This window comes from Daphnia pulex, chromosome 6, assembly GCF_021134715.1.
Source record: "Daphnia pulex isolate KAP4 chromosome 6, ASM2113471v1".
Lineage (NCBI taxonomy): Eukaryota > Metazoa > Arthropoda > Branchiopoda > Diplostraca > Daphniidae > Daphnia > Daphnia pulex.
In genome coordinates, this window is record NC_060022.1 from 2,058,213 (window position 1) to 2,070,519 (window position 12,307).

Below are 12,307 nucleotides of genomic sequence, written 5' to 3' on the forward strand. Positions count from 1 at the left end.
CCAGACATCACATCAGAATTCTTGTTGTGTCATTGTGACATTGTGTGTTATTCTTTCCCGTACCGTACGGTCGGTGCTTTAGTGTATTTATTCCTCGTGATGTTTAGTGAAAAGATTTATGAGTAGATATACACGAGGTCTATCAATTTCTGATTTCCAGTCTCCTGCGGCAGCCGGCAAGCCTGGTAAGTTATTATTGGTTTCACTTGAATTTAACCACTAGATTAGATTACACCTACACTACAAGGCCAAGTAGATACTAATTGTGGTTTAACTGGTATTATCAGGATCGACATTTTTTCCTAATAAATTGGCCCACAGCTCGTAGTGTAACATTTAGTAGGAACGTAATGAGCAAAGAGTGAGAGTGGTTTGTTACAGCCACTTGGCCTTGTCCCACGTCTCTAAGTTATCCTCAAGTTCACGTTATAAGCTAGCACGGACGATTACGACGATGAATCCCATGTTTGGAAATCCGACGACTTCAATTAAAACCTACAAGAAATTCATCGGCAATGTGTCTATTCTTCTGAAGTAACTCTTCCGTCATTGGCATTTTTGGCAATGCTATCTTATTCATTCAAAATTGTAATTTCAATTACTTTTATAGATGGAAACGAAGTGTTTACAAATTGTTATGGAAGCACATGGTGATCTACGCAATAGTATACATATGGCTGAGCATTCTCTACGAATTCATCCTCGACGAATATGGAAAAATGTTAAGTATTGGTCAATACATTCCAACAGTCTTATAATGGTAAACGTTCCACGCGCTGACTGAATATCGTTTTCTATTTTTGTAAATTGTTTGTAGGAATTTCAGGGTCCTTGCCGAACATTGTTCCCGATATAGCGGTAGTATTAACCTTATGGTATTGCTTGGCTTCTTTACATCAACAGCCATGCAACGATTATACTCGATGCAAACACCCGAAACAGACCAATCAATTACCGTATTCATATTTTCACTGAAACCAGATCTACCTGAAGTAAGTCCAACTGAGAGTCATTTATCATTATAATGCAATAATTTTAATCGCTATTTTATTAAAGGGGCCTGTGATTATCGATCAATTTGTACGATGGCAATTGCTTGCTTTGATATTTTCATTTTGTCTGGTGTCTCATCCTATACGAAAAATCTATCCAAATCTTTCGTCCTTACAAACTGCAGGTAGTCTAATGATTAGACCCTTCTTTTTTAGATTACCTTGTTATTTCTTTACAATTAACATATTTATATATATTTCAATCTAGGATTACTAACTCAAGACGAAAGGCAGATCATAGAAGACTCTCTTTTGACTAACAAGAACACGTCCTGCGATCTCATTGTTATCGATTGTAAGAAATCTTTTTGCACTTAATTCAGTTGATCCCTAGTTAGCGATAATACCTTCATTTTTATCAAGGGATTTTGTTGCTTTTGAAGGAAACGTTCATGAAAAAACGATTTTTCAGCGAAGGCAACTACTTAAAGAACGTGGACGCAATTACTGCGTTCAAAAAGAGCTGTAAGAACATGACAAAATTTTCAGAGCAAAACCTCTCTCCAGCTCTGGTTCAGGTGCGCTCATAAGTTAAATACTCTTAGTACAATAAGACTCTTCATTAAACTTCTTATCTTTTTTTATTCATAAGGCGGTTACTCTAGCAGTATACTGTTTTGGCTGTGTTACTATCATGGCTCGAACTTTTGCCAAAGAAGAAGCACCAGTTGCTATCGCTATGATTACCTACATTCCAGTACTGCCGGCTATGCAGGTAATTTAAAAAAAATATTAAGTTATGACGGTCACTAATAAAGTTTTCATCGTAACCGATGAGCGCAGTTTTTTATTTACTTTGCCTGGCTCTGTTTTGGAAAAGCTGCGCTGGATCCATTTGGAGAAGATGAGGACGATATCAATGTTAAGCATCTTGCACAGTCACACGTGGAGGTACTACAACAGAAATTAAAAAAATCGAAAAACAATTAAACGACAATAAATCTTGGCATATTTCCATAAGAATTCCACAAGGTTGAAATTACTCTACAATTTACATTTGGCGAATGTGTTTCCTGACTTGGTAACATTTTTACTTTATGCTTTTAATGTTCGCAATCTCAACCGCTTCTTACGAGTTTTAATGAATTTTCAGCCTCAGAAGTACTACGAATCGGTTCCGCTGTAAAAACACTTCGACGATTGCTGTATTTTAATCAATTTCTTTCCACCGCACAAATAGAAGAGATCAGAAATGTCAAATGTGTACCAAATAAAATTAGTATTCCAAATTTGAATGTCAGATGTGTCCGAAGATTCCTATCGACACGGTTGTTTAAATTGCGTGCTCTTTTGGTAAATATATCAGATCCACCAACTTAATGTTATAATTAAATATTGTCTCAGTGAAATTTTTTATTTAATTTTTCTCTACTACTCGATAGGCAATTTCAAGTGGAAACTTGGGGGGGGGGGCGTTGAGGTGTAGAGACTAGTGACTGGGTGCACTCTGCTGCGGACTGTGTTTCTCCTTCTGGGAGAAGAGCGCAGTTACTGGTGTGCTGCACATTACATCAACAATTACTTCGACAATTTTGAATATAGAACAAGACAATAGAACTCCAGTACCCGACAGTAGAACTCGTCGCGTTCGCGTAGTGGAGTTCTATTGTCGGGTATTTCTAATAATATTTAAAAAAATGAGATCTTATGTCTTTGGAGTTCTACTGTCGATGGAGTTGTACTGTCGCATACAAAGAAATTTTTAAAAATGGGGTTCTATCAGAGGGTTCTATTGTCGGTGGAGTTCTACTGTCAGCAACCCTTCTTTACTGACCGCTAGATGTCACCGTCTTCAATTGTTTTGTCATGATGTATACAGCTTGCATCATGAAACATGGCGAAACAAATTGTTGCTATTGTAGGCCTATACTTATTTTTCTGTGATTCCGAATACTGAATTGAACTTCGTTCGTGTAGGTTTATCTTGACCTAGTTTCCTTATTATTGTATATTACATCCATTTCTTCAAATTCTAGAAAGTCAGTCCGTCATTCCAACAAGTTGACTTAGTGCTCAGTCACTTTCCATCCATTAGACCCTTATGCTGTCAAAAGCCTGAAACTCATATTTGAAGCCCACATACAGTGAAATTAGACAAAAGGTCTTGCGCATGGACCATAGGATCTTTTCTGAATCTTGCAAGTGTATCCTGTATCAGAATGTTATCTGTTATCTGTTTCTCTACAGCCGTTCAGAAGGCAACCCAGCTGAGAGATAGGTAGAGTTTTATTTTTCATATATAAATTTGTGTAAATTTGTAAATAATATAGATAATTTTCCTTATCCCATTGCTACTTAGAGTTCCAGTTACAGTGAATGTACATGAAGAGTGTGAAGTGTATTTACATTTACCAGTTATCTGCTTCATGAAAGTCAAATGCCTTACTGAATTCGTCACCCAAATGATAAAGGTAAACACCATTATCACTTTTTACCATGCTACTATGAGTTAATTTTGTTTAAGCTTCCTTTTAATTCCCAACTCGTTTTTGCAGAACTATTTGTGACGTCCCCTGAGATCGCGAGTCGGCCGCCAGTTTCAATCTACAACGCAGTTTCTTCATGGAATCGTAAGATCCTGAACTTGGGACTTCCACTACGGACTTCCACCACGGACTTCCACCAACATTCGGATCCTTATCTTCACGACGTACGCTGCTTCTTGTGCTTCACTGGCGAATTAGATCACTTCAGTGTTCGCTTCCGTCCGCTGTGAAATAACTGCAGTCACTCGCCACGGGATTATGCCCAGGTAACCGACAATTGACTTACTTTCGTAGATTATCTACTAATAATCTAGTTGCGTTAAACTCTGGGTCTGTGTAATAATTCCAAAATCAGACCCTTCTTGCGCGCAAACAAAGTTTTACTTGGACGTTTCTTTTTTCTAACGCTAGATGGCTTTTTGAAAATTTGCAGCTGTCAAAACAGTCAGTTTCAGTTATTTTGCACATCTTTTTGAACATTTATTGTCAGTTATTTTGTTGAAATATTTAGTTATAACTAACGATAACTATTCCCCCAACAAAGCTCACTTGTTAGGTTTTCGATATTTGATTTTTTATTTCTACTTCCGGTTTACTCATTTCAGTCTGTAGTTTAGTAAATATTCATCTGACGTACGAAAGAACCACATATTCGTGATCCTCGTAAAATTTGTGGTAAAGTTCACGTTTTGTTTTTTACGTATTCGTACTTCCGGTTTCGAAAATTTTCCTGAACTATAGTTCAGGAAAATTCTCGATTTTGGCCAAATTTTGGATTTCGTTTAAATCACACCTAATCGACCCCAAATTTCATGGGGATCACGAATATGTGGTTTAATTTGACGACAGCTCGATGGTTGAGGCGCTGTGGTTACTTCCGGTATACTTCCGGAATTTTTAAAAAAAGACTAGCAAGTGAGCTTTGTTCTGTTAACAGTTCTCAACATTGCAAGCTTGATTTAAACTCTAAAAAATTGCATATTTAAATCTTTTAGCTAAAAAACCTGATTATTGTTTCTTTCTGTATTATGTAACTTTCATTGGCATGTCAGTAAATAAGAACTGTTGTCTCTTTATTAAGGTAATGCAGAGGAAATTTCGAGAAGATGGACACCATAACGTCGCCGGTATCTCCAAAGTTTCAGCGCGGATCATCATTTGTTGTTGGTAATGTGTTTGTGTTCGTTAACCCGTTGTCTGCCACGCCTTTGTTCTCCCCTAGCTCCTTAGCACGGGCCGCGCTGTTCGGTCTCGTGGTTTTCATGCCACGGGGTCGGAGAGTCGCACCAGCCCCAGATTCGCCGCAAGGCGCCTGTTAGGCAATGCACCATAGGGACTTCCCCCTTGTCGATACGGTGATGGATTCTAGAGGTTGTGCATTCCATCTTCTCCTGTCACCGTGTCAGCCCGGACTTGTCAGCAATGGCAAGTCCCACCTTGGCCATAGATCCTTCAGACGTGGCGCGTAGAGTAGTAGAGAACAACCTACGGGTTGTATGGCGTGGCAGCCAACGGGTTAACTTAAGTGTATGTTTTTGTATGTATGTATGTATGTATGTATGCATGTGACTTTAAAATGTGGTGGAATTGTGGGTGGAGGTGGGACAATAAAGCAATTCCTTTTCTAAGTTTTGTGTTTGCTGTGTCTTATAACTTATAAAAAAAAATAATGTTTAGCAGTTGTATCAATATATTTTCAACTCTAAAGTTTAACATAAGTTATAGCCAAGTGACTAATCATTTCCAGACTCTAAACTTCTATGAAGTAAGTTAAACACTATCTGCAACTCCTTTGTCACGCCAACTTAAGTTACAATAGAGCTATTAACATCAAAAATTTAGAGTAAACATTAAACAGTACTAACTTTCGTAATGCAAAGTGACTTGAGCAATAGAAGCGACTCCAACATATGAAATAGTCGCAATGTCGAAAGGTTTTAGAAGGTGTTAAGAGAAGTCGTAGAAGATGATTACCATAAAAAAATATATTTTCTCATTTAAGATTAACGATTCCAAGTGACTAGTAACTATTAAGATATGACCGACAAATTTGAACACAATTAGACAAATACTAGAACCGAAATTTCTGATTTAAGAGCCTCCCTGTAGTTAACTGGAGAAGCGAAAGTTGTGATGTAACATTCAGGTGCCTTATTGGTGTTGTAACTCAGGGCAGTGGAATACTTCGCAGCTTCTATGCAGTAGGTCGGAGCAGTCTAAGTAGTGATACAATACTCGGGTGCCTTTGTTGTGTAGTACTTAGGCACATCGGTATGGGAGCGGAACCTCGGTATGGTAGCTGAAGGCAGCGTGGGTTGTAGTGTAGTAAACTGGAACCTCAGTGTAGTATTTCGGTCCAACGTAGTTGGTACGAAGAAGCAGCCGCTGTGTAGTAGTTCGGTGCAGAGTAGTACTAGGGCGCTTCGGTGTTGTATTTGACCGCTTTGGTGGCGTAATCAGCTGGAGCCTCGGTGAAGTAGCTGGGATCGGAGTAGTACTTAGGCCTCGATGTAAAAGGCTGGGGCAGCATACGTGGTGATGTAGTACTCCGGTGCCTTGGTGGTGTAGTACTCCGGTGCCTTGGTGGTGTAGTACTCCGGTGCCTTGGTGGTGTAACTCGGGGCAGAGTTATACTTTGGGGCTTCGGTGTAGTAGTTCGGAACATCATCAGTTGTGGATTATACTCTGAGGAATTGGTGGTGAAGTAACCGGTGGTGAAGTAACCGGTTGTTGCGTATGTTGTTGTGTTATAAGACGGTGGCGTTGCGGTTTGGTGTCCACATTCCCCCGAGACACACCAGTGGTCGACTTAACCGTCAAGGAAACAACAACCAACAACAGCACGACGCCATATTTAACTAGACGGTAAACAATTTGACATCAATTTCCAATAACTTGCATAGTAACGAAAAGAAAAAAATAATAAAGCGATACAAAACTCCATGTAGAAACAGAATATTTACCATTTGGTTGTAGTGTAATCCCCGGTGGCCTTGGGGTAGTAAACAGGAGCCTCAGTTTGGTAGTAGCTTGGAGCAGAGTTATACTTGGGTTTCTCAGTGAAGTAAACTGGGGCAGTGTACGTGGTTGTGTAATGTGTGGCCTTTTCGGTGTAACATAGTTGGGGGCTTCGTCGTAGTATCTAGGTGTAGCGTAGGTTGTGGTGTAGTAAATTGGGAGTCTCGGTGTAGTATTACAGTTCAACGTAGTAGGAAGGAGCAGCTGCTGTGTTGTAAGTCTGGGCTACGTAGTACTTGGCCGCCCCAATTGTGGTTGTGTAGTTCGGGTCAGAGTAGTACTTGTGCGGTTCGGTGTAGTACTCAACCGCTTTGGTATTCAAATAAGATGGGGCCTCGGTGTAGTAGGCTGGGGCAGCATTCATAGTCCTGTAGTAATTGGGGACTTCGGAGTAGTAGGCTGGGACAGTATAAACTCGGTGATGTGGTACTTCGGAGCCTCGGCGTAGTAAGTAGATGTTGCGTATCTAGACGTTGATGTGTAGTAAGGCGGCGACGTGGTGCATTATTCTTTCGCTGCTGTTGCTTGGTATCCACCATGTCCAGGAGACATCGGTACACCCGTGGTCGACCCAACCATTAACCATACAACAACAAACAGCAGCACGGCGCCATGGTTAACTATACTATAAACGATTTGAACATTAATCATCGAATATAACTGGTCGCATCAACTGAATACAAGATAAAAATTGATTCACGACTCGAACTAACAATGAATGTTTACCCGTGATTGCGAACCGGAATTGCAATGAAGAAGGCAGTTGGTGACAAATAGTGGGCTGCAGGTGTTGCCGTGTCGGAGATGCTCACTCGACTGAGATCCCGTAGCCTTTTCTCTCTCCTTTTATACGATTTTTCCTCACCCTCACCTCTTGAGCCTTGCAGCTATTATACCTGCTTGATAATGAAGCAAAAACTTTCCGTTCTAACCCAGCCTCTACACCACTGCATGACAATTTTGAAGTAATGATCTCCGTGACCTTCGAAAGTGAAGGACATACAAACTGGCCTTTTTCATTCTGCAGGTTAACGTTGCTGGGGCTGGGTCTAGAAAACCAATGTCAAAATGAATACCAAATGGATATGTAACACATCCCGTTCTCACCCAACCTCTACACCACTGCATGACACGTTTAACGTAATGATCTCCGTGACCTTGGAGCGTAAAGGACATGGAACCTTTCCTTCTGCAGGTTGACGTTACTGGGGGTGGGTCTACAAAAACAAATATCAAAATGAATACCAATGGTTATAGCTTAAAAAACTCACTGTATACCAATTGACATTTGAGTCATCTCGTTTCTTAGGTGAATGAATAAATCTTCCATTTCGAACCGTTCGCCTCCACTTTTTTCCTTACGTCCCAAAAATGCCTCAACCTAAACCCGGAAAAAAAACAGATAAAGAAAGATAAAAAGTTAATGACGTTCACCACTTACCTTCTCGTCTTCTCCATATCTTATTTCGCATACGGCGTATCCTACAGCAGTCACCTTATTAATAAAAAAATATTGCATAATTATCATAAAAAAATTTCTTACTAAATTTTGTCAGCTTGAACACAAGAAATCTTAAGTGCTTAAATAACTGTGCAATATCAAGAGACTTGTATTTTCGCATCAATTACGAAATTATTAGTACAAATATTGAGAAGTGAATTTTAGGATTATCCACTATCTTGTTTAATTACTTATATGCCGTATTGTTTCCTAAAATAGATAAGTTTTCCAAGTGAGATAGTCGGAACAATTAATTACGAAAAGGATACCAGGCCGAAATACAAATTATCGGAATTTAATAATATAACCGTATCGAATCTTTTTCGGGCAATTCCTTATCAAAAGCGTATTGGTCTACATTGGTTTGTAGCTGGGATGAATTGGAAGGAAGGTCCGCAGCTAGCTGGCCCACGGTTGCTACCGCATTGTCCAGTAGCTTGCAAGAAATCATTTGGTCGGCAACCGAAAGCAGGACTGACAGGCTGACTAACGTCGCGGACGGGTCTCCTAGGACTGTAAGAGAAATTATTACAGAAATTATCAAGTGCCCTTAAATGTTTGCTAAATTGCATCTAAATAACTTACACCAAAGGATTTGCACACTTGAAGTTATTTCCGTTTCGACCGCCAGGTTGACAGGGATTTAGGAGAGATGTTGGAATTCTACTTGGCTGTTGGAATATCCCAATAGTATTGGGTCCTTGTCTTCGTTTTCTTGATAAACGTTGTGCACGATAAAACCTATTATTGGGTTCGTTTGCGGCTCGACCAAAGACATCATCTAAAATTGCGTTCTCTTCCGGAGAAGAAAAGTATGGCGTTCTAGGGTCATTCATATCAACACACTCTCCCAGCGGGCGAAAGACGTTGTAACCGAAAAGTTCAGAAGGTGAGCAAGGTCCACAGCTGCCCAACGCATGGCACAGTTCCTGTCCATTTCCATTACCGTATTTATGATTACTTATAATTGATTGTTTAACTGGGACCAATTGCAGGAGGAAGTCCTGATATCTATCAACTAGTTGACAAGTGTTGGGGGCACACTCTAATTTACCCGATGCACTAACGGATACAACCTGATTGGTTGGACACGGTCCTTAAAAAAATCATAAAAAGAAATTAATTAACAAATAATTTGGGAAAATTGGCGTTTACTGTACCTTGGGTAAATAAAGGAACGCAATCGTCATCCTCTGATGGGAATGGATATTGCCCAATAGGACAATCACAAATTGGATCTCCGTAAGCCGAGTAATATAGACGCCTACCTCCGCGACACTCTTTAGTGTCTAAAATATCGTGACAAAGACCATCTCGGCCGACGAACACTTTTTCTCTGCCACAAAGGCGAGGAGTGCATATTCCCTAAAAGTTTGACAAAAAAACAGGTTGGATAAAATACAAGAACAGCATTAATTCTAAAAAGAATTAAAATCCCACCTCGTAAGTATACGGGTCGACCGTTATCCAAAGCAACACACTATAGCAAGGACCTTTCTTCAGAAGTGGATAACAGTATCCATCGCCCTTAAATCGGACTGAGGAGTCACCACACCCATCATCAGCAAAAGAAGCATTAGATGGTTTCTTATTTTGTGGAACTGGAGCAGCAGCATTGAACGGACGATAACTTCCATAAGATTTGTCGGTCGTACTGGAGATATAACTAGGATAGGTTGGCGCGTTGTTTGCCAATACCAGTGCGACAGCAGTCGCAAATATTATTGCTGAAAACAACATTTCCTTAAATGTTTCGTGTTCCAAAAAGAGCGGGTTTGTCTGGGCTTTTCCTTTACTCTTTGTGATGGCGAAACAAACTGTGTTTTTGTTTAATTAACTGCAATCGTTCTATGAAAAAACAAAAACATTATACATTATGTAAAAATAATTTAGTCAACCATATAAATTAATCCGATTTCTTTAGGATACTTATTAGTACCGCGCTTGATGATTGAGGTGTAACAAACCACTGGCAATACGCCAAAATATTTGCATGGAATTCGTTCTTGAGTTTCACAATTTCTAAGAACACTCGATGTTCGTCCACAGTCAAAGGGGATTTACGATAGAGAAACTAGTTCACTTTTGCCCCTGCTTTTTTTTTCGTTTTCTCATGAAAGAGATGTATGTTTCACACTTCATAAGCAACGACCAAAAACCACATTTTAACGGAAAGTCTGGTAAGTTATTGCTAGTGTTACTTGAATTGAACCACTAGATTAGATAACACCTTCACTGCAACGCCAAGTGAATATTAATTGTGGTCATACTGGTATTATCAGGAACGACTTTTTTCCTAACAAATAGGCCCCCAGCTCGTAGGTTGTAGTTTTATGAGCAAAGAATGAAAGTGGTTCGTGAAAGCCAATCCTGAAGTTCACGTTATAAGATTAACACGTACGACGACGATGAATCCCATGTTTGGAAATCCGACGACTATGATTAAAACCGACAAGAGTTCCAGCAGCAAAGTGTCCATTTATCTGACGTAACTACTCCATCATTGGCATGTTTGGCAATGCTATTATAGTCTCTTGAAGATTTCCTAATTCTAAACCATGGCATTAATTATTTTGCAAGGTCATTAAAGCTGCTCTGCTCTTTCACTCTTTCAGTCTAATGAAAATTTAGTGGGTTACGTCTATTCGTCTAAAACCCAGTTTTCCGGGGGAAATAAATGTGGTAATCTATTGCGGTGTAACGCTAAAGAATTGTTTAAATAATCATGAAAAATAATCGCTTTCCCGTCCCCAGAATTGAAAAAAAAATATTCTCTTTACAAAGAACAAAAATAATCTTTGATCATACCTCGACTCGACGAACGTTTCCGGTGGTTACACGTGCATCACATGGAACATCAACAATTCCACAAATCAAAACGAACCTAAACAAATAGAAAATCAAAATGTCTTCAAACAGTATAATTGATGGAAGCCAAAAATTGCAAAACTGAAGAAAACAAAAACTTACCGGTTACATAATGTCAGCAGTTGAATGAAAACGATCTTGGGGTTATCAATATATTCTTCGAACTCTGGAACACGTAGGCGAAAACTGGTTGCCTATCGACGATCCCGAAGGGACGACGACACCAATAAGTTGACATTCTTCTCACTGGTTAATGTTTTTCTTCACAGCGATATTATGTTGCTTAATGTGGAATCTGGTCAGTATTGATACACAGATAAGACTAAAGACTCTACTGGAAATCCTACTATTACAGGCAAACATGATGTCTAGTATTAGCAGTTCAAGAGTTCAAGTAATAAGACGTTACTAAGACTGAAAGCTCGAGTTGACTTGATCAGGTACTTGTTCTTCACTGTTGCATAATTGATAAAAAGAGACAACTTCAACAGTCAAACTGTACTTGAAACTTGAAAAGCTTGTTTTGAGCTAAGTTATGGTGTTGTCTAACATTGTGTCAACAAAGATGGACTTAATAAAAACACATTTTGTGTCCTTTGTCCCTTTTGAGAAGGGATATTTAAAAAAAAATCCAATGCAGGCGATACAATCCATCGTTCCTCACTTCTTTTACCAACGTGATCTGGGAATCCTGGGCTCGTTTAAACATTTTGTTTTTCAACCAAATGCAAGAGGATCTGGGACGATTGGGCAATCGAGAAACAAATGAATACTTCATGTGAACGGACAAATTAAGTCCGTTCGTCGCAAATGTACACTATGATCAAACATTTCTATTGCTGAACCTTTTATAAACTGACACTACGATGAATTGGAAGACCAACGGACACTTCGAAGTTTGTACCTGCGACTAATTCAATGCCAATTTTTATGCGGAAATGGCGGAGTCGCAGACGAACTTTCCTGAAGCGGTGCTGCCAATTTTTTGGGTGGGTCGGTTTCTCCCCCCGCTAGATGGAAACAGTTTCGCAAGTTCGTTTGAAAAAAAAGCGGGGCTGAGGCATGAAGTAGTACAGTTAGTTGATGCATGGTGATGTACGTAATTGAGGTTTGAGGTGCTATTATTGCACTAAAACCTGCCATAAAAGTGTAGAATAAATTAAGCTTTTGGTGCAAATCAGTAAATAACTTACTGATTATGCAGAATTGAAAATTACTTTTTATAGGCGACTATACAAAACATTACTTCCAACGAATAAGCAAAAGGAATTTTTCAGTTGTCTCGAATCCCCTATGTGAAACTTCAAAATTAATTGCTATTGCAACTCTCCTCAAGATTGAACGTTTCATAATAGTTGGTTTACAATATCCAAGGTTGGCGG

The 12,307-nt window shown here is 39.4% G+C and overlaps 2 protein-coding genes and 2 long non-coding RNA genes across 9 annotated transcripts; 2 read left to right on the forward strand and 2 right to left on the reverse strand.

Moving 5' to 3' along the window:
• Positions 1–3: 3 nt before the first annotated feature.
• On the forward strand, positions 4–2,372 carry LOC124195430 (bestrophin-4-like). Of its 4 annotated transcripts, none has more exons than XM_046589827.1 (11): positions 4–185; positions 438–534; positions 611–721; positions 818–992; positions 1,057–1,177; positions 1,261–1,347; positions 1,416–1,570; positions 1,645–1,767; positions 1,836–1,943; positions 2,014–2,073; positions 2,146–2,372. In XM_046589827.1, exons 1-11 carry the CDS (start codon positions 119–121, stop codon positions 2,176–2,178), a joined length of 1,137 nt encoding a protein of 378 aa, XP_046445783.1. In that variant the 5' UTR covers positions 4–118; the 3' UTR covers positions 2,179–2,372. The 4 variants fall into 4 exon arrangements, with proteins under 4 accessions (XP_046445783.1, XP_046445787.1, XP_046445784.1 ...); XM_046589831.1 differs by having other exon boundaries at positions 29–185; positions 434–534; XM_046589828.1 differs by having other exon boundaries at positions 30–185; positions 288–534.
• A 430-nt stretch (positions 2,373–2,802) lies between these two features.
• Positions 2,803–4,683, forward strand: LOC124195411. Its single transcript, XR_006875180.1, has 5 exons — positions 2,803–2,965; positions 3,029–3,270; positions 3,352–3,463; positions 3,548–3,804; positions 4,620–4,683. It is a non-coding gene; the product is annotated as an uncharacterized LOC124195411 (long non-coding RNA).
• Positions 4,684–5,508: 825 nt separating this feature from the next.
• LOC124196357 lies at positions 5,509–7,385 on the reverse strand. The gene is made up of 3 exons (XR_006875669.1): positions 7,283–7,385; positions 6,502–7,181; positions 5,509–6,396 (listed from the first exon to the last, which is right to left on the reverse strand). It is a non-coding gene; the product is annotated as an uncharacterized LOC124196357 (long non-coding RNA).
• Positions 7,386–8,142: 757 nt separating this feature from the next.
• LOC124196360 lies at positions 8,143–11,850 on the reverse strand. Of its 3 annotated transcripts, XM_046591380.1 has the most exons (6): positions 11,028–11,850; positions 10,866–10,941; positions 9,498–9,905; positions 9,218–9,422; positions 8,643–9,153; positions 8,143–8,570 (listed from the first exon to the last, which is right to left on the reverse strand). In XM_046591380.1, the coding sequence occupies exons 3-6, from the start codon at positions 9,795–9,797 to the stop codon at positions 8,396–8,398; spliced, it is 1,191 nt and encodes a 396-aa protein (XP_046447336.1). In that variant the 5' UTR covers positions 9,798–9,905; positions 10,866–10,941; positions 11,028–11,850; the 3' UTR covers positions 8,143–8,395. The 3 variants fall into 3 exon arrangements, with proteins under 3 accessions (XP_046447336.1, XP_046447335.1, XP_046447334.1); XM_046591379.1 differs by lacking the exons at positions 10,866–10,941; positions 11,028–11,850 and adding an exon at positions 9,997–10,665; XM_046591378.1 differs by lacking the exons at positions 10,866–10,941; positions 11,028–11,850 and adding an exon at positions 9,987–10,665.
• Between the last annotated feature and the right edge of the window lie 457 nt (positions 11,851–12,307).

Bases quoted from the DNA above. Each gene is read 5' to 3' on its own strand.
- LOC124195430 (XM_046589827.1), top strand. From the start codon at position 119: ATGAGTAGATATACACGAGGTCTATCAATTTCTGATTTCCAGTCTCCT. The intron at 1,348-1,415 runs GTAAGAAATCTT...ATTTTTATCAAG, and splicing joins CGATCTCATTGTTATCGATT to GGATTTTGTTGCTTTTGAAG. The intron at 2,074-2,145 runs GTAACATTTTTA...ATGAATTTTCAG, and splicing joins CGAATGTGTTTCCTGACTTG to CCTCAGAAGTACTACGAATC.
- LOC124196360 (XM_046591380.1), bottom strand. From the start codon at position 9,797: ATGTTGTTTTCAGCAATAATATTTGCGACTGCTGTCGCACTGGTATTG. The intron at 9,423-9,497 runs GTGGGATTTTAA...TCAAACTTTTAG, and splicing joins TCGACCCGTATACTTACGAG to GGAATATGCACTCCTCGCCT. The intron at 9,154-9,217 runs GTACAGTAAACG...GATTTTTTTAAG, and splicing joins CGTTCCTTTATTTACCCAAG to GACCGTGTCCAACCAATCAG.